At 61.3% G+C, this 22,210-nt stretch overlaps 1 protein-coding gene and 1 long non-coding RNA gene across 2 annotated transcripts in view; one reads left to right on the top strand and one right to left on the bottom strand.

The window, feature by feature from the left end:
- Window positions 1-3,634: 3,634 nt before the first annotated feature.
- Window positions 3,635-5,403, bottom strand: LOC308644957. Its single transcript, XR_014021126.1, has 2 exons — window positions 5,173-5,403; window positions 3,635-4,624 (listed from the first exon to the last, which is right to left on the bottom strand). It is a non-coding gene; the product is annotated as an uncharacterized lncRNA (long non-coding RNA).
- Window positions 5,404-13,351: 7,948 nt separating this feature from the next.
- Window positions 13,352-22,210, top strand: part of MN1 (MN1 proto-oncogene, transcriptional regulator) — a 40,072-nt gene continuing 31,213 nt past the window's right edge. The window contains exon 1 of the mRNA XM_081286129.1: window positions 13,352-17,123. Coding sequence (XP_081142255.1) covers window positions 13,355-17,123 — 3,769 coding nt within the window. The 5' untranslated portion in view covers window positions 13,352-13,354. The remainder of the gene's footprint in view (window positions 17,124-22,210) is intronic.

The following is a 22,210-nucleotide window of genomic DNA, read 5'->3' as shown; positions in this document are numbered from 1 at the left end:
AAAAAAAAAAAAGATAGACATATATAAATATAGACTAGTTGTCGATGGACCTTTATCTTATTTATTTTTATGTGGTGCTGAGACTCAAACCCAGGGCCTCACACATGTCATGCAAGCACTCTACCACTGAGCCACAACCCCAGCCCCAAACTAGATCTTTTTTTAAAGTTTTCATACTTGTTCCTTTTCCCGGGATTACAGGGCCCTGGGAAAGACAGTAACTTCTTCAGGTTTAAGTTAGTGCAATTATTATGGGCATCCAATTGATCAAAACAACAGAAACCGATGACACATTGTATACAGTTATGGTCAAATGTTTATGACACAATTAGAATCAAAATGATTCTGATTATTTTATAAAGTAATTGTAAACTCTTTGGGGCCCGTCCCCCACCGTGAGCTGCGTCCTCATCGAGTTTTTCTTGGCTGGTTCGCCCTGAGCCCCCGGCAGGGCCTGCTCCTGGGTTTCTGGTTCGTTGGTGGACAGGCTATTGAAGTCCTATGGGATGGATGCAGACGGACCGGAGCTGGGGCGGAGTGTCTGTGCGACTCAGTCACCGACCTGACACCCGGCCGCACCTGCACAAAACCGCAGAGCGTTCTCGCAGGCGGTTGATCCAGCGCGTCTTGGAAAAGCCGGTGCCTCTGGAATCCCTTCCAGTATATTGAAAGAATCGGGATGAGCTGAAGCGAACAGTGTCCCCTCGATACTCAGGTCCACCTTGAACCCACGAGTGTGACGTTACCTGGAAACAGGGTCTTTGCAGATGTGATCACGCTCAAATGTGGTCAGTTGGATTACAGTGGGCCCCCAGAGCCACAGGCTGGTGCCCTCATAAGAAGGGAGATGTTTGGACACAGGGACACCAGGAGAAGGTCACATGATGTGGAGGCAGAGACTGGAGCCCTGTCCGCCAGCCCAGGAGAGCCAAGGTTGGCGGGAGCCACTGGAACTCAGGCACATAGTAAGTGCTCAGTTAAAGACTTGCAGGTCCTGGTGTCCTCGATGCCGGAGGCTCACTGGAACTCAGTTTGCGCGGTGCCCAGAAGTCACTCCATGTTTGTCCCTGGGGTGGGGGGTCTGATGGTGACGACAACGCCCAGACCTCGGACCTAGGAGAGCACCTCAAGTTAAGGCCATCAGGTGTAAGTGGCCGGGAAGGACTGGCTCAGCTGACCCTAACTGAGCCAAGAGCCCTCAAGCCCTGGGCACGGCTCCTGCAAAGGCAGGAAGGGAGGAACGGGGCCAGTGTGGCTGGGCCCGGAGACTGTGGGAGTGAGGATGAGGGTCTCCTTGCCTTTTCTTTAGTCATTTGGTACCAGGGATTGAACTCGGGGACACTTAACCCCTGAGCCCCATCCCAGCCTTCTAATTCTTTATTTAGAGACAGGGCTTCACCAAGTTGCTTAGGGTCTCCTAAGTGGCTGAGGCTGGTCTTGAACTTGCAATCCTCCTGCCTCAGCCTCCTGAGCCGCTGAGACGACAGGTGAGCGCCACTGCACCCGACTGATTTTTATTTTCAAAGGATGTTTCCTCTGTGTGGGTGGTGGGGTGCGGTGTGGGTGGTGGGGTGCGGTGTGGGTGGTGGGGTGCGGTGTGGGTGGTGGGGTGCGGCTGTGGGTGGTGGGGTGCGGGTGTGGGTGGTGGGGTGCGGGTGTGGGTGGTGGGGTGCGGTGTGGGTGGTGGGGTGCGGTGTGGGTGGTGGGGTGCGGCTGTGGGTGGTGGGGTGCGGCTGTGGGTGGTGGGGTGCGGTGTGGGTGGTGGGGTGCGGTGTGGGTGGTGGGGTGCGGTGTGGGTGGTGGGGTGCGGCTGTGGGTGGTGGGGTGCGGCTGTGGGTGGTGGGGTGCGCTGTGGGTGGTGGGGTGCGCTGTGGGTGGTGGGGTGCGCTGTGGGTGGTGGGGTGCGCTGTGGGTGGTGGGGTGCGGCTGTGGGTGGTGGGGTGCGGCTGTGGGTGGTGGGGTGCGGCTGTGGGTGGTGGGGTGCGGCTGTGGGTGGTGGGGTGCGGCTGTGGGTGGTGGGGTGCGGCGTGGGTGGTGGGGTGCGGCGTGGGTGGTGGGGTGCGGCTGTGGGTGGTGGGGTGCGGCTGTGGGTGGTGGGGTGCGGCTGTGGGTGGTGGGGTGCGGCGTGGGTGGTGGGGTGCGGCGTGGGTGGTGGGGTGCGGCTGTGGGTGGTGGGGTGCGCTGTGGGTGGTGGGGTGCGGCGTGGGTGGTGGGGTGCGGCGTGGGTGGTGGGGTGCGGCGTGGGTGGTGGGGTGCGGCGTGGGTGGTGGGGTGCGGCTGTGGGTGGTGGGGTGCGGCTGTGGGTGGTGGGGTGCGGTGTGGGTGGTGGGGTGCGGTGTGGGTGGTGGGGTGCGGTGTGGGTGGTGGGGTGCGGTGTGGGTGGTGGGGTGCGCTGTGGGTGGTGGGGTGCGCTGTGGGTGGTGGGGTGCGCTGTGGGTGGTGGGGTGCGGCTGTGGGTGGTGGGGTGCGGCTGTGGGTGGTGGGGTGCGGCGTGGGTGGTGGGGTGCGGCTGTGGGTGGTGGGGTGCGGCTGTGGGTGGTGGGGTGCGCTGTGGGTGGTGGGGTGCGCTGTGGGTGGTGGGGTGCGCTGTGGGTGGTGGGGTGCGGCTGTGGGTGGTGGGGTGCGGCTGTGGGTGGTGGGGTGCGGCTGTGGGTGGTGGGGTGCGCTGTGGGTGGTGGGGTGCGCTGTGGGTGGTGGGGTGCGCTGTGGGTGGTGGGGTGCGGCTGTGGGTGGTGGGGTGCGGCTGTGGGTGGTGGGGTGCGGCTGTGGGTGGTGGGGTGCGGCTGTGGGTGGTGGGGTGCGCTGTGGGTGGTGGGGTGCGGCTGTGGGTGGTGGGGTGCGGCTGTGGGTGGTGGGGTGCGGCTGTGGGTGGTGGGGTGCGCTGTGGGTGGTGGGGTGCGGTGTGGGTGGTGGGGTGCGGTGTGGGTGGTGGGGTGCGGCTGTGGGTGGTGGGGTGCGGCTGTGGGTGGTGGGGTGCGGCTGTGGGTGGTGGGGTGCGGCTGTGGGTGGTGGGGTGCGGTGTGGGTGGTGGGGTGCGGTGTGGGTGGTGGGGTGCGGTGTGGGTGGTGGGGTGCGGTGTGGGTGGTGGGGTGCGGCTGTGGGTGGTGGGGTGCGGCTGTGGGTGGTGGGGTGCGCTGTGGGTGGTGGGGTGCGCTGTGGGTGGTGGGGTGCGCTGTGGGTGGTGGGGTGCGGCTGTGGGTGGTGGGGTGCGGTGTGGGTGGTGGGGTGCGGTGTGGGTGGTGGGGTGCGGTGTGGGTGGTGGGGTGCGGGTGTGGGTGGTGGGGTGCGGGTGTGGGTGGTGGGGTGCGGTGTGGGTGGTGGGGTGCGGTGTGGGTGGTGGGGTGCGGTGTGGGTGGTGGGGTGCGCTGTGGGTGGTGGGGTGCGCTGTGGGTGGTGGGGTGCGGGTGTGGGTGGTGGGGTGCGCTGTGGGTGGTGGGGTGCGGGTGTGGGTGGTGGGGTGCGGTGTGGGTGGTGGGGTGCGGTGTGGGTGGTGGGGTGCGCTGTGGGTGGTGGGGTGCGCTGTGGGTGTGCGGTCTGGTTTGCTGGGGTTTAGATCCGGTGGGGAGGGTGGTGGTCAGGCCCTGGGAGGGGACAGAGATTTCAGCAGCCAGCAGCTGGGCATGGACAGGATGGGGACACACCTGCGTGGCCGTGTGTGCGCACGTCCGTGTGGACACGTCCAGACCCCCCTCCACCGGGGACCCCCCTGGGGAAGCGCGAAGGGTCACACCAGGGCAGGAGGGGTCCAGGGCTCCTGTGGAGCGTCCCCGTGTCCCGCACCCTGCCCCTCCCCGCCCCTCCCCTGCTCCTGTGATCTGGGGGACGTTTCATGGGGATGATGGATACCCTGAACGCCGCGTCCGTCTCCTCTCCGGGGCTCCTGGGAGCGGCGCCTGCGTGATGGCAGGTGGCCTTCCGCCTGGGGAAGGGGCGGAGGGTGAACATTTGAGCGACTGTCCTGGCAGCTGCAGAGTCACCAAACCCAGATGACCTCATCGGGGCCATGGTGGGGGCTGCTGGTGTCTGGAGCCCGGCCCGCAGCTCCCCAGGTGGCCCGGTGGCCCTTGCTGGGGCAGAGGCAGCGGAGGGGTGGCCCTGACCAGGCGAGGCCAGCCCCACCTGAGGGTCCCCGGTCGCCAGGGGTGCAGGGCCGGCCGGGCCTCCCTCCCCAGGCGGAGCCCGTCACCGAGTGTTAACTGTGTGCTGAGGACTGGGCGCCTGGGCCCCACCCTGCCGAGGACCGGGGACTCTTTTCCTTCCCATTGGACAGATGGGGAAACTGAGGCCCGGGGGGCCACACTGCCTTCCCCTGCTGCGCACAGAACATCTAGAGGAAGAGCCAGCTGGCCACAGTGTCACAGCCCAACGGTGACAGGTGGGCACTTTTCCAAGGATCCCATGGAGAGAGCAGTGACTCACCCTCCTGGGGCTCTGTTTTCTCGGCAGGTGGGAGGGGGCCCCCCAAGCCCGGCTCCAGCTCACCGTCCTGGCAGCCTGACGGGGGCTGCCGTGGTGGGGTCTCCAGGGCCACCCGGGGCCTCCCCTGTCCTGCCTGGGCCGGGCTCTTAGTTTGAAGGACACCTCCCGGCTGCTCCCCAGAGCGCTGTGCCTTCCTCTAAGTTCCCTGCAGTGAAACGGCGTGGGAATGTTTCTGCTGCGGAGTTGATAAAATTGGGGGGCTGGGATTGGGGTTCAGTGGTGGAGCAAGTGCCTAGCATGGGCGAGGCCCTGGGCTCAATCCCAGCACCACATAAAAAATAAAGAAAATGAAGGCCCTGGGTCCACCCACAGCTCAATAAAAAGAGCTGGGCGCCATGGAGCACCCCTGTAACCACAGCAGCTCTGGAGGCTGAGGCAGGAGGATCGAGAGCTCAAGGCCAGCCTCAGCATCTCAGCCAGGCCCTGAGCAGCTCAGTGAGACGCTGTCTCTGAATAAAACTTGGAATAGGGCTGGGACGGGGCTCTGAGGCCGAGGGCCCCTGGGTCCAATCCCTGGTGCCCCCTCAAAAACAAAACTGGAAATCGGCTTCCTGGGGGACCCCAGAGGCACCCCGTGCGCAGGGAACGTCCAGGAGCTGGGGGCCGTGTCCCTCTTGCCACAGGTGCCAGGAGGAGGCCCCTTTCCACACTCGGGAGTCTCCTTCTCGTCCCCTCCACTCACTGGCCACTCACTGGCCAGGGCCGCAGTGACCATGACCTTGGACCCCTCCCCCGCCCCCTGGGGCTGCTGGGCCCAGGTGCTGCTCGGGTGGGGTTTTCCAGACCAGGCAGCGGCGGGAGGGGAGGCCACTGTGGCAGCGTCCTCCTGGCTGGGCACACAGGGACGGTCCCCGTCAGGTGCCCGCCTGCTGCTGCAGAGGCCCGTCTGGCATCAGGCCCGGCGGGCTCCTTCCTGGGAGCGGGGTCCTCCAGCCAGGGGTGACAGGGCACAGGGGACAGGGACGGGTGCCGAGGACGGACAGCCGAGTCGGGCTGAGCGCTGACTCACCCCAGCTCCCCTGGCACCTGCTCACTTGGTTCTGTTTATGACGCTCCTTTTCCAGCCGCAGAGGGCCGCGGGCACAGACAGTGAAGAGGGAGGAGGAGGCTGCGGGCCCAGAAGAAGAGGCCTGGGCAGTGACGGTGTTTGCATTTCTGACTGCGCGTGTAATGCTGGTGCCTCGTGTGTGTGTGTGTGTGTGTGTGTGTGTGTGTGTGTGTGTGAGCCCAGGGCCCTTGTGCATGCTCCTCACATGCTCTACAGCTGAGCCACATCCCAGCCCTGTTTAAAAAGACAGGATCTTGCTGAGTTCCTGAGGCTGGCCTCCAACCTGGCGATCCTCCTGCCTCAGCCTTCTCAGCGCTTGATTACAGTGTGCACCACCACACCCGGGGGCTTGTTTTCCCTCCCTCCCCCACTTCCTTTTTCTTCCTCTCCCCCTCTCCCTGTGGCATGAGAACTCTTGCAGGGGGAGGCTGGGCGGGCTGGAGTTCCTGGGCCTTCACTTGCAGCCTGTGGGGCTGGTCTGAGTCAGCCTGGGCCTGGGGCCTGGGGCCTGGGGTCAGCGCACGCTGCTTAGAGAATGGAAAATGGAAGCTCATGGCTGGATGCTGGGGAGAGAAGCTGTGTAGGAGGAGGCGGAGGGACGCCTGAGGAGTCCAGGCACCCAGGGTGAGACCAGGCCCAGCACAGAGGCCTGGGGCAGTCTCTGTGCTTCTCAGCCTCAGTCCTGGGGCTGATGGGGGCAGGGCCTCCTAGGGCTGCTTTCAAGATTCAGGGAGTCTGAGGAGCAGCTGTGCACTGTGCAGAGGGTGGCCCTTGTCATTGCTGTGCGCCTCCAGCGACTGAGCGGCCCCTCCCTCCCCCTCCCTCCCCTCTCCTCCCTCCCCCTCCCCCTTCTCCCTCCCTCCCCCCTCTTCCCTCCCTTCTCCCTCCCCCCTCCTTCCCCCCTCCCTCCCCCTCCTCCCTCCCTCCCCCTCCCTCCTCCCCCCTCCTCTCTCCCTCCCCCCTCGTCCCTCTCCCTCTCCTTTCCTTCCCCCTCCCCCTTCTCCCTCCCTCCCCCCTCTTCCCTCCTCCCTCCCCCCTCCTCCCTCCCTTCTCCCTCCCCCCTCCTTCCCCCCTCCCTCCCCCTCCTCCCTCCCTCCCCCCTCCTCCCTCTCCCTCTCCTTCTCCCTTCCTGCCCCCTCCCCTTCCCCCTCCCCCTGCTTTTTCTGGAGATGGAGCCCAGGCCCCGCTGGCCAGCCCTGACCACTGAGCTGCCTGCCTCCCAGCACAGTGGTGCCATTGAGGTTCTGTGTCACAGCCAAGCATGTGGCTCTGCTGTTGGGACCCTGGAGTGCCCAGGGGTTAGAAGCAGGAGCCAGCCCTGGAGCCTCCAGCCTGGGCCCTGGCGGTGGAGCTGCTCTGCGGAGGTGATGGTGAGACGGGGAGCCCACGGGCCACTGAGCTGGGAAGCAGCCACCTCTTGTTCCACATTCAGGGAAGTTCCCTGGTGTACCCGTGCCTAACCCCGTGGTCTGTTTGCCCCAGAGCCTGGGAAGCAGGAAGTTAAGGACAGAGTGGAGGAGGAGGGGCTGGGAGTCTCTGGTGGCGCAGACCCAGGCCCAAGCTGCATACTTCTGGAGTCTCTTAGTGGCTGTGTGACCTTGGGCAAGTTCCCTTGCCTCTCTGTTCCTCAGCTTCCTTCTTTATAAAATGGGAAAAATAAGAGAGCCATCCATGACCAGGGACACATGCCTCTAAATCTAACCACTCAGGAGGCCGAGGCAAAGGGATCTCAAGTTCCAGGTTGACCAGGGCAATGAAGTTCAAGGCTGGGACGCAGCTCAGTGGTACAGCACTGACCTAGCATGCACAAGGTCCTGGGGTTGATCCCCAGGTCTACAAAGAACAAACGATAGAACTTACTCCACAAGATGGCCGCGGGATGCGATGCTCTCTGTCTGTCACTGAGCTCCGTGCCTCTAGACTGTCGCTTCCCTAACACTGTGTAGACAGGCCTCACGCTGCCCAGGGGCCAGGGTGGCTTTGCAGGCTTCGAACCTAGGACAGGAGCCTTCTCAGGCCACCAGGGAGCAGAGTTCCTAGCCCCAAGTGAAGGGGACTTGTCTGTGTAAGCAGCCTGGCTGTGCCTCCCCCCCCACCCCCCCCACCCCCGTTTCCAAGGACACCAGGTGGAGCGGCTTCTGGGTCCACCTTGACAAGCAAAGCAAGGGGGCCCTCGGGTCTCCAGAGACCTTTTCCGGCTTGTCCCTGTCATTGGCTCTACTTGAAACCGCTTCAGAACAGTCCACACTTCCCAGCCGCCCTTGAGGTCCTTCTGATCCAGATCCTGCTGCTCTGAACCTGCCCACGCGCCATCTCCTTGGAAAGGCCTGTGGCTTTGTCTGTTGTCAGACTCCTATTCTACCCTCAGAACCCCTTGGGAACTTTCCTCTATTTCTCCTCCCAGCATAGCTACTTAGTCCCTTATTGATATGACTGTTTGAACCCCCAATACTGGGTGTCCTCTGATCTGGCTTAAGAGCCGGAACTGTTTTCTTTTTTTTTTTTCTGAGTTCCCCAACTGAGGAAAGAGATACACAGTAGGCATTCAGTAAGTACTCATTCAACGGAGTAGGAGATCCCCAAAGACATCAGGCATCCTGGGTAGAGAGAAGGAGGGGATGCTGTTGCCTAGCAACCACCCCCTCTCCTCTGTCCTGGCCACAGCTGGGCTTCTCAGAGGTTTCAGCCGGTGCATCTACCTACAGCAGCATGGGGGTGCGGGGGCACTGAGGGGGTCATCAAAGGGGGTTGCCCTTTCTCTCAAAGCCTGGCTGGTGAATAGGGCCGACCTTTCCAAACAAAACAAAACAAAACAAAAACAAAAAAACAAATCTTAAACCAGGTGCTGTGGCACACGCCTATAATCCCAGGGGCTGGGGAGGCTGAGGCAGGAGGATCACCAGTTCAAAGCCAGCCTCAGCAAAAGTGAGTTGCTAAGCAACTCAGAGAGACCCTGTCTCTAAATAAAATACCAAATAGGTCTGGGGCTGGGGCTCAGTGGTCGAGGGCCCCTGAGTTCAATCCCCAGAACTCCCCCCAAGGAAGGAAGGAAGGAAGGAAGGAAGGAAGGAAGGAGAAACCAGATCTTTCCGGGATCCTTTCTCTATTCTCCGCTTCTTTAGATTCAAATGCTGAGGAATTAGTGAGAAGAGGTTCTACCATCAAATGGAAGCCTTCTGTGTGTCACACTCTGCCTCCAATCTTACGGCCCATTTAAAATGGCTTTCATTTCCCCTTTCCCAAAGGGAGACTGAGGTTCAGAGAAGGCAATATTTCACCCCAGCCCACACAGCTCAGAGTGGTGAAGAGGAGATTGGAATCTGGGCAGGTGTGGAGCCTGTGTGTCCAGTGGGTGACCAGTGTTGGGTGCTGCGTTTCCTGGAGTGTGTAGGGGGGTCACTAGCCACCCTCCCCCAGTCTGGCGGGTCCCACCATCCCTACCTCCCAGCCTGTATAGGGAGCCTGGGGCACCTTACTGAGGCCATTCCAGACGGTTCCCTACATGTCACCAGCCCTGGGGCTCCATCCTGTGTCCCTCCCCCACCTTCCCTGCCCCAGGAGTCCCCTCCAGCCGCTGCCAGCACACTCCGGGAGGGCGGGGTACTCGGAACCAGAGGAGGGAGCAGGCCCGCGGGGGACCCTGTGGCGCCGGCGGGACTCTGCACTCCTTGGGCGCTAGGGGGCAGTGTGTCCGTTCCCAAGAAACTGCGCGGCCCTGGCAGGGAGGCACAGGAGGGGCGCCCACGCCGTGCACAGACACGCCAGCGCTTCCCCGGCCCCGGCTGGGCACGGGCACAGGCACACGGCTCGCACCTGCAGAGAGGGACAAGGACACACGCGAGCAGGGGCGCAGGCAGATGCCCACGCAGATCCCAGAGCGGGGCGCCCCCGGGCTGGGGCGCAAGACAGAGCTGCCACGCAGCCCCGGCACGGCCCCGCCGCCACGGACAGACACACAGAAGGCCTGGGAGTGTCACCCGGGGAAGACGCAGTGCAGGACGCGGCCACACGCCCCGCACAACATGCCCAGTGTTCAAGAAAGGCGACTCAGACACACACCCGGACAGAAACACGGCGGCCCAACACACCCTCCTTTCACACACACACACACACACCTCGCAGAGCCGAGTCTTGGAAACGGCCCCAGAAAAATACTCCCACACCCCCCTCCCTGGGGCGCACAGAGTTATTCCACAGGAAACCTGCCCAGGTGTGCAGGGGACCCCCGCCCGACGCCCGCCGGCGTGAAGTCATGGCTCTCCCCGGGCTGCAGGCCAGCCCTCCCCACCCCCACCACTCCAGGCCCGGGCGGGTCCCCATTCTCCCGTCGCACACTCACAGTCCAGAGCCAAGTGGTGACCTGGTGTCATAGACTCTGCACAGGCCTTTGCCCGGGAGAGGTGCTCCTCACGACAGCCATTCATCCCCCCACTGGGCCCCCTTCCTGCCCAGGAGGTCCCCATCTCCCCTGCTGTGGCCCAGGAGCCCTGGGAAGGGGTCACCAGAGGCCTTCTCAGGTCCTTAATTTCTTTGTGCCTAAATCGCCAGGCCCCAGTCTTCTCTCGGGCCCTCCCTTTCCTGTCACTTTGCTAAGTAATAATTTCCATGTCCAATTCCATTTCTTCTCTAGTTCTGAAACCTCTAAGCTATCAGCAAGAGGATAGTTCACATGAAAACTAATTACACAAAATCAATATTTAATCACAGACCAACAACCTGATCCTGCAGAAAAATCCTTTTAAAACTCCACCACCCTGTACAAATACTTCTTCCTGGTGCTTATTTATGGGCCCCATTTTTGGTGGGGGTGATTTTCATTTTTAATTTCAAAAAGAAAAAAATATAGATATCTGTGGACTCCAGGAAGGACCCTGGACCTGAGCTTGCTTCATCTTTGAGTTTTAAAGTTGTTGGGTTTTAGTATTTGTTTTTTTTTTTTTTTTTTTTTGAGGGGGGTTCTTGGGAAGTCCCTGGAGAGTCTGCCCCCTGCCGCTCCCTCCTCTCACCTCCTAAGTTGAGCCCTATTTTCCAGAGTCACCTTGCTGGCTGCAGCTCCGGGGGGAGCCATGAATCGGTGCGCGCACGACATGGTAACTTTTTAACTCGCGCCGGCGACTGTGGAGTGCTTAATCCGAGGTTTTTAAATAAAAAGGGCTCAGGGGTTGGTTTTATTATAACGTTTATTTCATTTCAGATTTCATGCGCAATTTAGCAAACGCTAGACAGACTTGGGCGATAAACACTTTCTTTTGTGGGGGGCAAGGAGGCATTTTATACACCATGCTTAATTGTATTTAGATTTAATAGCGATATCAGGGCCCTCCAAAGAAAGTTCTGTTTGTTTTCCTCCCTTTCTCCTAAGAGTGTAGGTCTGTTAGCCAGATCGCCTGGTGCAATTTTATGGCAAAGAAAATGAAAGGCCTCTCCCTGCTCCTGTCTCCTACTTACTCTTCTGAGCGGAAAACACACGCACGCACGCACACACACAGGCTCGCGTGGGCACGGAGACACGCACCCAGAATAAACACTACCCTCCATCACCTCCAACTTTCAACTTCTAATTGCAAGATAGATTTCAGCCTCGGTGGGGATCAGGAAGATCTAAACATTTTAACTAAGATTATTGGGATAAATATTTCATAAAGAGCAGGGCAGATATTAAATTACTTCTATTGATTTTAGTATCACAACCCAATTCCGTTCTTTGGCCTCTTCAGTTTAATTGATCTCTTAAGGAGGCCAACTTCGCGCCGGGAGAGGGCCTGGGCCTTGGCCCGGGTGGCTGGAGCAAGGTGCTGTGGCCGACCCGTGCGCCCTTTACGCGCGGGTCTTCTCGAGGCTCCCAGCCGCTAAGGCTAAGGCTACGCCTGGCCGCTCCGGCGCTGGGCTCCTCCGACGTCCCCCCCCCCCCCCGCATCCCCGCATGAAGTGGCAGAGTGATCGTGGCTCCTCCAACCCAAGCCAGAGGCTGAGAACCGGAAACCCCAGACGGTGGCAATAAGGGACAATTGTGCGTGCCCTAGTAAAGGAGGAAAGAGCAAGAGCCGGGGTCTCTCCAGGAGAACCCTAACTTCGGGGTTCCGGGTCTGCTTTAACCTCCAGCAAAATCCCCAGCCGGGCCAGCTCCGGCGCCGCCAGTGGAGAGCAGAGGGAGGGTTCACCCCTCGGCTGAGGAGCAGCAGACACTTAGAGACTTTCCGTGGCGCGTCCAGGGGCTTTGCCAGGCGACCCCATTGTCTGAGCGCCCCGCACCGCTCGCCGCCCACCTCCCCGCCCCCTGCCCACCCGGCAGGTCTCGCTCCAGTTGGGGGTGGGGAGTTGAGAACAGTGTGAATGGGAAGGGGGGTGAACAAAGCCAAGCTCCCGCCATTCTCCTCCGCCCGCGCACTCTCCAGCCCCCCGCGCCCGGAGGCCAGGACGCGCCCCCAGTGCACTGGCGCCGGACCCCGAGGCGAGGCGGGAGCAGGGGACCCCAGCGCCGGAGTAGTGCGGGTCCGTGGCGGGGGCCTCAGCAGCCAGGACCCGGGACCACCTTAAGAGCGAGCCCCGCCCCGGGCCCGGAGCTTGGGCGGCGCTGATTGGTGGAGATGTAATGGCTGAAATTGATTGCTGAAATGCAAAACTTGTTGCTGCTTCTCCCGGCGCTGGGCGAGAGGCAGACAGAGAGGGGAGCCGAGACCCTCCGAACGCCCCACGCAGAGCCCCCCCGCCAGCCTGGAGCGGGGTGCGCGGACCCCCCAGAGCTGCTCCCGTCCCCCTCCCCGTTCCCGGCTCGGAGAGCGCAGCCGGAACGCCTCGGCTCGCCGGCCCCGCGCGGCCCCCAACCCGCGTACGCCCCCCTTCCCCGGGTCCGAGGGGGACTCTCGGAGCACCTTGGCGCGGCGGCAGGGAACCGGAGCTTCGGAGCCACCCAACCCTTCGCCTCTGTACTCGCCCGAGCTTGCAGCGGGACGCGGAGACTCCCGCGAACTCAGACACCGAACGGCGGAGGGCAGAAGCAGCGGGCGGCGGACGTGGCCGAGCAGCGGCGCGCTGGGGCGCAGCGCACCCGCCGCCGGGCAGGGGAGCCGCGCCTTTCCCCCGACCCTCCGCTCCAATCCCGGCGCCTGCCGCCTCCCCAGCCCCGCTGCTTCCTCGGCTCGGGGGCCGGTACCGACGATGCCGAGCGGAGCCTCTAGACCTCCGACCCGCTGAAGAAGCAGCAGCCGTTCGCCCGGGGCCGGCGGGGACTGTGCGAGCGGATCGTGCTCGGCCGAGGCTCGGGCTGCCGGGCGCAGGGACTCCGGGGGGAGGGGGGAGGGCCTCTCGGTCGGTGCCCCCGCGCCAGCCGCGGCTTTTAAGGGTCTCCCTCCCGGCCCCTAGCAGCTCCACGCGGACTCCGGGAGGCTGCGGGCGGCGTCCTGGGGCTCCCGCACCGACCCGATCGGACTTAAGAAGGTGATTGCTCGGCTTTCCCAACCCCCTTCCCGCCCCGTTTCCCCCACTTAACTTTTTGTCTACGTTCGCCCGCGGCCCGGTCCCCTCCCCGCAAACCCACCCGCGGCTGTGCCAACCGCCTGGGGCATGGGTCCCCCCCCACGGCTCCTGGAGGCCCCGCGGCCTCGCAAGATGTGAGAGGCCCGCCCCGGGCAGATCCAGAGCTTCAGGAGAGGAGCTGAGAGCCCCCAGCCTCCCCACGCCTGGCGGGGTGGCGGTGCGCGCTGCGCCCCCGCGGTGCCGAGCGTCCCGTAGCGCCCAATCCTGGGCCGGAACGCGTAGCTGGCCGGAGGCGCGCCACGGAGAGCAAGCTGTCATGCCCTATTGATCCCCCCTTGCCCCCCGCCAAGTATGTTTGGGCTGGACCAATTCGAGCCCCAGATCAACAGCAGGAACGCTGGCCAGGGCGAGAGGAACTTTAACGAGACCGGACTGAGCATGAATGCCCACTTTAAGGCTCCTGCTTTTCACACGGGGGGGCCCCCTGGCCCCGTGGACCCTGCCATGAGCGCGCTGGGCGAGCCCCCGATCTTGGGCATGAACATGGAGCCATACGGTTTCCACGCGCGGGGCCACTCGGAGTTGCACGCAGGGGGGCTGCAGGCGCAGCCCGTGCACGGCTTCTTCGGCGGTCAGCAGCCTCACCATGGTCACCCGGGAGGCCACCACCCCCACCAGCATCACCCCCACTTCGGGGGCAACTTCGGCGGCCCAGACCCGGGGGCCTCGTGCCTGCACGGGGGTCGCCTGCTTGGCTACGGAGGCGCGGCCGGCGGCCTGGGCAGCCAGCCGCCCTTCGCAGAGGGCTATGAGCACATGGCGGAGAGCCAGGGGCCGGAGAGCTTCGGCCCACAGCGACCTGGAAACCTCCCGGACTTCCACAGTTCAGGTGCCTCGGGTCACGCCGTGCCTGCCCCATGCCTGCCGCTGGACCAGAGCCCTAACCGGGCCGCATCTTTCCACGGCCTGCCCGCCTCCAGCGGCTCCGATTCCCACAGTCTGGAACCCCGGAGGGTGACGAACCAAGGAACCGTCGACTCCCTGGAATACAATTACGCGGGCGAGGCGCCCTCGGGACATTTTGACATGTTTTCGCCCTCCGACTCGGAGGGGCAGCTGCCTCATTATGCAGCGGGTCGTCAGGTTCCCGGGGGCGCTTTCCCGGCTGCCTCGGCCATGCCCAGAGCCGCGGGCATGGTGGGCTTGTCCAAAATGCACGCCCAGCCACCGCAGCCGCCACCGCAGCAGCCACAGCAGCATGGCGTGTTCTTCGAGAGGTTTGGCGGGGCCCGGAAGATGCCTGTGGGTCTGGAGCCCGGGGTAGGCTCTAGGCACCCGTTAATGCAGCCTCCCCAGCAGGCCCCGCCACCCCCCCAGCAGCAGCCCCCGCAGCAACCGCAACAGCAGCAGCAGCCTCCGACACCCGGGCTTCTGGTCCGACAAAATTCCTGCCCGCCTGCTCTCCCGCGGCCCCAGCAGGGCGAGGCTGGCACGCCCAGCGGAGGCCTGCAGGACGGGGGTCCCATGCTGCCCAGCCAGCACGCGCAGTTCGAGTATCCCATCCACCGGCTGGAGAACCGGAGCATGCACCCTTATTCCGAGCCTGTTTTCAACATGCAGCATCCCCCTCCGCAGCAGGCGCCCAACCAGCGGCTGCAGCATTTCGACGCGCCCCCCTACATGAACATGGCCAAGAGGCCGCGCTTCGACTTCCCGGGCAGCGCAGGAGTGGACCGCTGTGCTTCGTGGAATGGTAGCATGCACAACGGCGCTCTGGACAACCATCTCTCACCCTCCGCCTACCCGGGCCTCCCCGGCGAGTTCACTCCTCCTGTGCCCGACAGCTTCCCCTCCGGGCCTCCCTTGCAGCACCCAGCCCCCCCGGACCACCAGTCCCTGCAGCAGCAGCAGCAACAACAACAGCAGCAACAGCAGCAGCAGCAGCAGCAGCAACAGCAGCAGCAGCAGCAGCAGCAGCAGCAGCAACAGCGCCAAAATGCGGCCCTCATGATTAAACAGATGGCTTCGCGGAATCAGCAGCAGCGGCTGCGCCAACCCAGCCTGGCCCAGCTAGGCCACCCAGGGGACGTGGGCCAGGGTGGCCTAGTCCACGGCGGTCCGGTGGGTGGCTTGGCTCAGGCGAACTTTGAGCGCGAAGGCGGCAGCGCGGGTACTGGGCGCCTGGGCACCTTTGAGCAGCAGGCGCCGCACTTGGCACAGGAGAGCGCGTGGTTCCCAGGCCCACACCCGCCGCCAGGAGACCTGCTGCCCCGCAGGATGGGTGGTTCCGGCCTGCCCACTGACTGTGGTCCGCATGACCCCAGCCTGGCGCCTCCCCCTCCGCCCGGGGGCTCTGGCGTGTTGTTCCGGGGCCCTCTGCAGGAGCCGCTGAGGATGCCCGGGGAGGGCCACGTGCCGGCGCTGTCCTCGCCGGGCCTCCAGTTCGGGGGCAGCCTGGCTGGCCTGGGCCAGTTGCAGTCGCCTGGGGCCGGGGTGGGGCTGCCCAGCGCTCCTTCGGATCGCCGGCCCCCGCCGCCGGACTTCGCTGCGCCAGCCCTTGGGGGCCAGCCGGGCTTTCCGTTTGGCCCAGGGAGCCGGCAGGCCACTCCGCACAGCGGTCCCGGCGTGAACTCACCCCCAAACGCAGGCGGGGGCGGCGGCACCTCCGGCGGCGGCGGCGGCGGGGGCGCTTACCCGCAGCAGCCGGATTTCCAGCCCAGCCAGCGCACCTCGGCCAGCAAGCTGGGCGCGCTCTCTTTGGGCTCCTTCAATAAACCCAGCTCCAAGGACAACCTGTTTGGCCAAAGCTGCCTGGCTGCGCTCTCCACCGCTTGCCAGAACATGATCGCCAGCCTCGGGGCCCCCAACCTCAACGTGACCTTCAACAAGAAGAACCCACCCGAGGGCAAGAGGAAACTGAGCCAGAACGAGGCCGACGGCACTGCCGTGGCCGGCAACCCGGGCTCGGATTACTTCCCGGGGGGTACTGCTCCTGGGGCCCCAGGACCCGGAGGCCCATCAGGGACCAGTAGCAGCGGCTCCAAAGCCTCGGGGCCGCCAAACCCGCCCAGCCAGGGGGACGGCACCAGTCTCTCTCCCAACTACACCCTAGAATCAACGTCGGGGAACGACGGCAAGCCGGTCCCCGGGGGAGGTGGCCGGGGACGGGGTCGCAGAAAAAGGGACAGTGGTCACGTGAGTCCTGGGACCTTCTTCGACAAGTACTCAGCGGCTCCGGACAGCGGGGGCGCGCCTGGGGTGAGTCCAGGACAGCAGCAGGCTCCAGGCGCGGCCGTCGGGGGAAGCTCTGTGAGCGACACGCGCGGGGCGCCCACGCCCCACGAGAAGGCACTTACGTCGCCGTCGTGGGGGAAGGGGGCGGAGTTGCTTCTGGGGGACCAGCAGGACCTCATGGCGTCCCTGGACGGTGGGGCCAAATCGGATGGTAGTTCACCGCACGTGGGTGAGTTCGCCTCGGACGAGGTGAGCACCAGCTATGCCAACGAGGACGAGGTGTCGTCCAGTTCCGACAACCCCCCGGCCCTGGCCAAAGCCAGCAGGAGTCCCCTGGTGACCGGCTCGCCCAAACTCGCTACTCGAGGGGTGGTCGCCGGGGAACACGGACCCAAGGCGCCCCCGCCCCCACTCGGCCTGGGTATCATGTCTACCTCTTCCTCGACCCCCGACAGCTACGGCGGGGGCGGGGGCACTGGCCATCCGGGCACGCCGGGCCTGGAGCAGGTCCGGACCCCCACGAGCAGCAGCGGTGCGCCCCCACCCGACGAGATCCACCCCCTGGAGATCCTCCAGGCGCAGATCCAGCTACAGAGGCAGCAGTTCAGCATCTCCGAGGACCAGCCCCTGGGGCTTAAGGGTGGCAAGAAGGGCGAGTGTGCCATTGGGGCCTCAGGTGGGCAGAATGGAGACAGCGAGCTGGGCAGCTGCTGCTCCGAGGCCGTCAAGAGCGCCATGAGCACCATCGACCTGGACTCACTGATGGCAGAGCACAGCGCCACCTGGTACATGCCGGCTGAAAAGACCCTGGTGGACGGCGCGGACGAGGATAAGACGCTGGCGCCCTGGGAGAAGGCCAAACCCCAGAACCCCAACAGCAAAGAAGGTATATGCGCACGCGCTCCCTCTCCTTTCCGGGTGACCCGCCCCATCCGCTGGGCAGGCCTTAGCCCCCGCCCCTCGGGTCCCTCAGGGCTTGGAGGGCGCAAGGCCCAACTCAGAGCTGGGTACCCCTCCTTTGGTTATATCAAGAGCCGAGGGGATGCCCACCACCAGGTGCTGCCAGGTAGATTCTGTCTCCGCAAGATGGTAAGAACTTAGATGTCACCCTCTGGGGAAATCTTTGCAGAGTCATCCGCATTAACCCTCTGTCCCCAGCCCCCCACTTCTAGCTGGGCCATCATGCAGTGCTCAGAGAAGCAGGCCACTTCTTTTTCACACCAAGACCCCCCCCTTCACCCTCCACATTCAGGCTGGTGTCCCTTCTTAGGAGTTGTGTGTGTCCCCTTTCCTGGCAGGACACCTGGAAAGTTCTGTCCAGGTCTCCCCACCTTTTCCTAGTTAGCCAGCCTGGGCTCTCAGGTGACGGCATCTTCACAGAAAAAGTTGCCAACCTTGGTGTCGGGCAGTGTCACGCAGAGACAAGGCCTTGCTGGACATCAGCTCCTAAATGAATTGCTGTTTTGTCCTCTTCTTGACTATCAGAGTTTCACTAGAAAACAGCCCAAACCTGGAGACCTGGCCGGCTGCAGGAGGCAGGCCACCTCCCCAGGAGACCTCTCCTTGACATGTGATGGCAGTGTCCTGGGGCTGGGGTGAGGTCTGCTTGGCAGAGACCAGACCCTTCCATTAGGAAATCATTTGTGGATGGGGATATGTATATATATTCCTAAGACACAAAGGACCCGCGTTTGTCAATATCTCGCTTGGCTTTGGTGACAGATGTCCGGTCCCACTTCTCCTTAGCATTCTAAGCACCCCTCTCACCAGGCCTGGAGGCCTTAAGGTGGGAGGGGCGGGGGCTGGTCCTTGGAGCCCTGTTCCCGCTAAAGTAGTAGCAGTTCTTTCAGCCTAAAGATGCCTGGGCCATAATAGGTCTCCATTTTATTTTAATGAGGCTTTATTAGAAAAATAGAGCTAGTAGTTTCTTAAAATTAGGTAACACCAGCCTCCTCCTCCTTTTTTTTTTTTTTAATTTCTTTACCTTTTTTCTTTGAAGCCCTAGTTGAATTCCTTGGGTTTCACAGGGTAGAATATTTCCATGGTGTCAGGAGCTGGTGACTCAGTGCTGTCCTTTAAAACAAGGTGCCCTGATCCTTGGTCTGGCTTGGAGTTTTTTCCCTTCTCCTTCCTTAGCCCATGTCCCCATGTCCGGCCATCTCTTGCCCCTGGGTTTTGGGTGAGGGTCAGTTTGGAAAGGGGGGGAGGGGATGGGAGTGGATCCCAGAGCCAGGTGGTCAGAACTGGGGATTTGGAGGCGCCCATGGCAGAGGACGACGTCCCCCCTAGGTTTTCCCGTTCCTGAATGAGGAGGCCCTGGCTGGCTTTTCTCTTTGTTCCCGGTCCCTGCCCAGCCTGGGACACAGGGACGCGCGCTCTCATTTGAAGCCTGGTGTTTAGCATGCAGGGCAGACGCCACGGCCGCCGGGCATGGGCATTCTGCAGGCTGCTCCTAGGCAGGGCCGTAAATTGGTTAGTTGGGGACCCTGGGCCCTTTTTTTCCCCCTTTTCCCCCTTTTTAAAATGGAGTTGGACACGGCATCCTGCTGGCCGCACCCCCTCCCCCTTTTCTCTTTTATTTTCTTGTACACAACATCTCGATCTGGCCCGATCGATAGCTGGTTAGCACAAATCTCAGCCCTGTCACTTCTACCTGGCCTGGCCTGGCCGCCCCTCCCCCTCCCTGCCCCCCCACCCTTCAGTAATTAGGAACATATTGGTCAAAATGGGTGAGAAAAGTTAAAACACACACACACACACACACACACACACACACACCACAGTCACCCAATTTAGAGAATTAGTAAAGAAAACCAGTGGCACTTCCCATCCCTAGTAGAGGGCCCTACTAGGTGGAGAAGTCCGTGGTGGCTTTAATGAGATTTTTTTGTGTTTAGCGGCTCTCCCGCACAGCCCCTGCCATCCCTTCCTTCACTGGGAAGGGGCTGAGAGGCAGCCTGGGAAGGGAGAAATGTCACTAGAGAATGTTTTGTTTTGTTTGCTTCATTATCACAGATGAGAAAAAATATTTGGGGGGAACATACGCTGGTCTCCTTAGGCTGGAGGGTCCCCTCTGGGCGGCCCAAGGCCCTCCCCTGTGCTTGAGAAGACAGGGGGCTTCCTCAGGGACCTGTGGGGCTGGCCGCCCTCTAGGCCCGGCGGGGACACCCACTTGACCTCCTTTGTTTTCTCTGCAGTGTGGGAAGGTTTTCCTGGAGAAGGCAGGGGGCTGAGGCTCTTGGCGCTCCTGTGGCCTTGGGGCTGCTAGTTGAGGCTTTATAAGGTACCTGCCTCCCCGGCTGCTCCCTTCCTGCTAGTAAATAAGGATGATTAAACTTTTCATTATGATCACACCCTCCAGTCCCATCTAGGTGCGTTGAGCTTTCCACAGGCCCCCGAGTCCCTAGACTGAAAATCAGAGTGAAGTGTGCCACTTTGAAATAGAGTCAGGGAAAAAAAAAATTAAAGCAAAAAACCATTCTTCCTTTCCTTAATCAACGTGCCCCGGGGCCCCTTAGCCAGTGTCTCTGCGTCTACCTTGTCCGGGTTCCAGGCCAGCAAGCCCTCTGCTCGCCCTCCCACCCCCTTGGAAGCAGAGCCAGTTTTTGTAATGATATTTTATTTTGTCACACCGTAAAACACGCCAGTACTAATGTGATTAAATATTAACACCGTTTCTGAAATTCCCCGCTCCGATGACAAAATACTAGTCGGTATTTAACAAAATGATCCGTGCTCGGATTGGAGGAATGAATCCTTGTTCAGAACTGTACAGGACGTGTAGCCACAGGGACGTGCCCGGAGTGTCTTATGGGCTTGGGATGTCCTTCGCAGGGAAAGAAACTTGATTGGCAAGTTGTAGGTCTGGAAGCGTCTGGGCCAGAATCGCATGTGATTTCACGATTTCTTAAACCAGGAGAGCAAGCCTCTCTGAACCCGCCTCCCCTGACTTCCTCCCGACCCACCCGACAACTTTTATATAATGAGACTCTGCATCGGATCCTGAGGTGGCACAAAGTTGGGGTGGGGGAAGGGTGAGATGATCCTGGGGGGAAAAAACTAGCCTGAGTTTGGACCTGTTCAACAGGGGAGATGTGAACTGAAGAATACTTTGCAGGACCCACCACCTGTCTTGGTGAGGAGGGTGTGTGTGTGTGGCTCTGGAGGAAATTCCAGAAGAGAGAAAGAAAAATCAGGGTAGAATAGAGATCGTGGATGTGAAGTTGGAAAAAATGATGCTTTTCAAAACTCTGAGCTAAACGTCTGCACTCATTCCTGCCAGACCCCCTTTCAATTGGGAGTCCTCCGTCTTCAGACCCAGGGCGGCCTGGAAGGGTCCTTCCCACACACTGACACCGGAGTGATGTCAGGGTCTGCTCTCCGTCCCTGATCTGGCCCTTTATGGAAGTACGATGTTTTTCCAGGGATGTGGGAGAAAATTTTTGGAATGTCATGCTTCTCTCCCAGCGTTCCAGAAGGAACAGAGTCAGGCAGGCCTGAGAAAGATGAGGCGGGCCGGGAATTTCTTCCGACGTGGGGCAGGGAGGGTAGAGGTCCCAGCCTCCCAGCCCAGAGCTGTTTTCCCGAGTCCTTCCCCCCCCCCCCATCCTCCCCATACCAGGCAGAGAATTTTTAAGGCTCACATTCTCAAACTTGCTTGGGAGGAGCCAGGGACACCAGAGTCCCCGCTTCCTGGGAGATCACCCAGCGCGCATGCCTTCCTGTGACTTTTGTGCCTCTAGAAGATGTAACCCAAAACTTCGCAGGTGTTAATCAGGGCTGATGGAAACAGATAGGGGCTCCCTTTGTGCAGCTGACTTGGGGAGCCGCTCCCTGGCTCGCCTCGGCCATCCCACTACTGTTCCTTGGTGCTTATTCAATATTTCATGGCTGACATAAACCTGTCTTCTTGATCCGCCTCCCGACATAAAACCCCAACCCAGAATACATCTGCGATTCTATATTTCTACTAAATATTAATAAAGGACAACGATGTTTTAAGGGGTTGAAGCTTAGTGGGGTCGAACTTCTCATGGTTTCTGCTACTGAAATTTTCTGCCTGTTTGGATTTTCAGTGTCCACCACGTTCTCCTGGGCCATACGTGCCTGGACCTTCTCCTCCCTCTACCGACAGACAACTTTTCGTAGACGGCCAGGCTTTCTCGGGATCGCTTCCTCTCCTATAAATTTCATTTCGATTTCTTGGGAGGGCCCCTCCAGACCGGAAGCAGGAGACTGTTGGAATGTTCTCCTATTTTATTGAGGGATCTAGGAAAGACGCGTGGGTTGGTTGATCTAATTTCGCTCTCTAGCAATGAAATTCTATGATTCCTGATATGATTCTGTTTGCCTGACAGAGGTATTTAAATTTCCACAAAGAATCTTAATAGGTCCTGAAAATAGGGTTCCTCTCGCCAAGAAGTTACTCGATACCCTCCGCTGATAGAGAATAGACATCTTTAATAAACAGCCCGGGAGGGCCAGGTGAAACTGGAGCAGCCCCGTCTTCCCACCGTGGCAGGGCAGAGTCGCTGGGATTTCACGGGATCTCCCAAACTCGCTCTGTGCCGCAAAATTGAGCAAACCACTGGTGGCCCCTTTCTCTCCACTTGAGTGACAATGACGTTGGATTGTGTTCCTTGCTCAGGGGAGCGATCTGCGTTACCGAAAGTGTTTAGGAGCTAAATGCTCTCAGTCAGGAATACTGTATTTACCTCTGTTTGGTTAATTTTAGAGATTAAAAGGCTGAAGCTTTATATAATAGGATCAAGTGTCTGGGGAACATGTGAGGGACAGGCAGGACTTCCCGGCACATGGCACCGGGAAAACTCCAAATCCCGCCACGGCGAGGGGTCCTCCATTTATTGGGGTACTCCCCCGTCATGGGTCTGGGCACCTTCTGTCCCTTTCTGGACCCCCACCCCCACACCCCGTCTCTGTTCCACCCGGGTTTTGGGTCTGCAGGGGCCGAGG

Source organism: Spermophilus citellus (genome assembly GCF_964194105.1).
Source record: "Spermophilus citellus genome assembly, chromosome: 3".
Classification (NCBI taxonomy): domain Eukaryota; kingdom Metazoa; phylum Chordata; class Mammalia; order Rodentia; family Sciuridae; genus Spermophilus; species Spermophilus citellus.
This window is presented reverse-complemented; position numbering and strand designations above follow the sequence as displayed.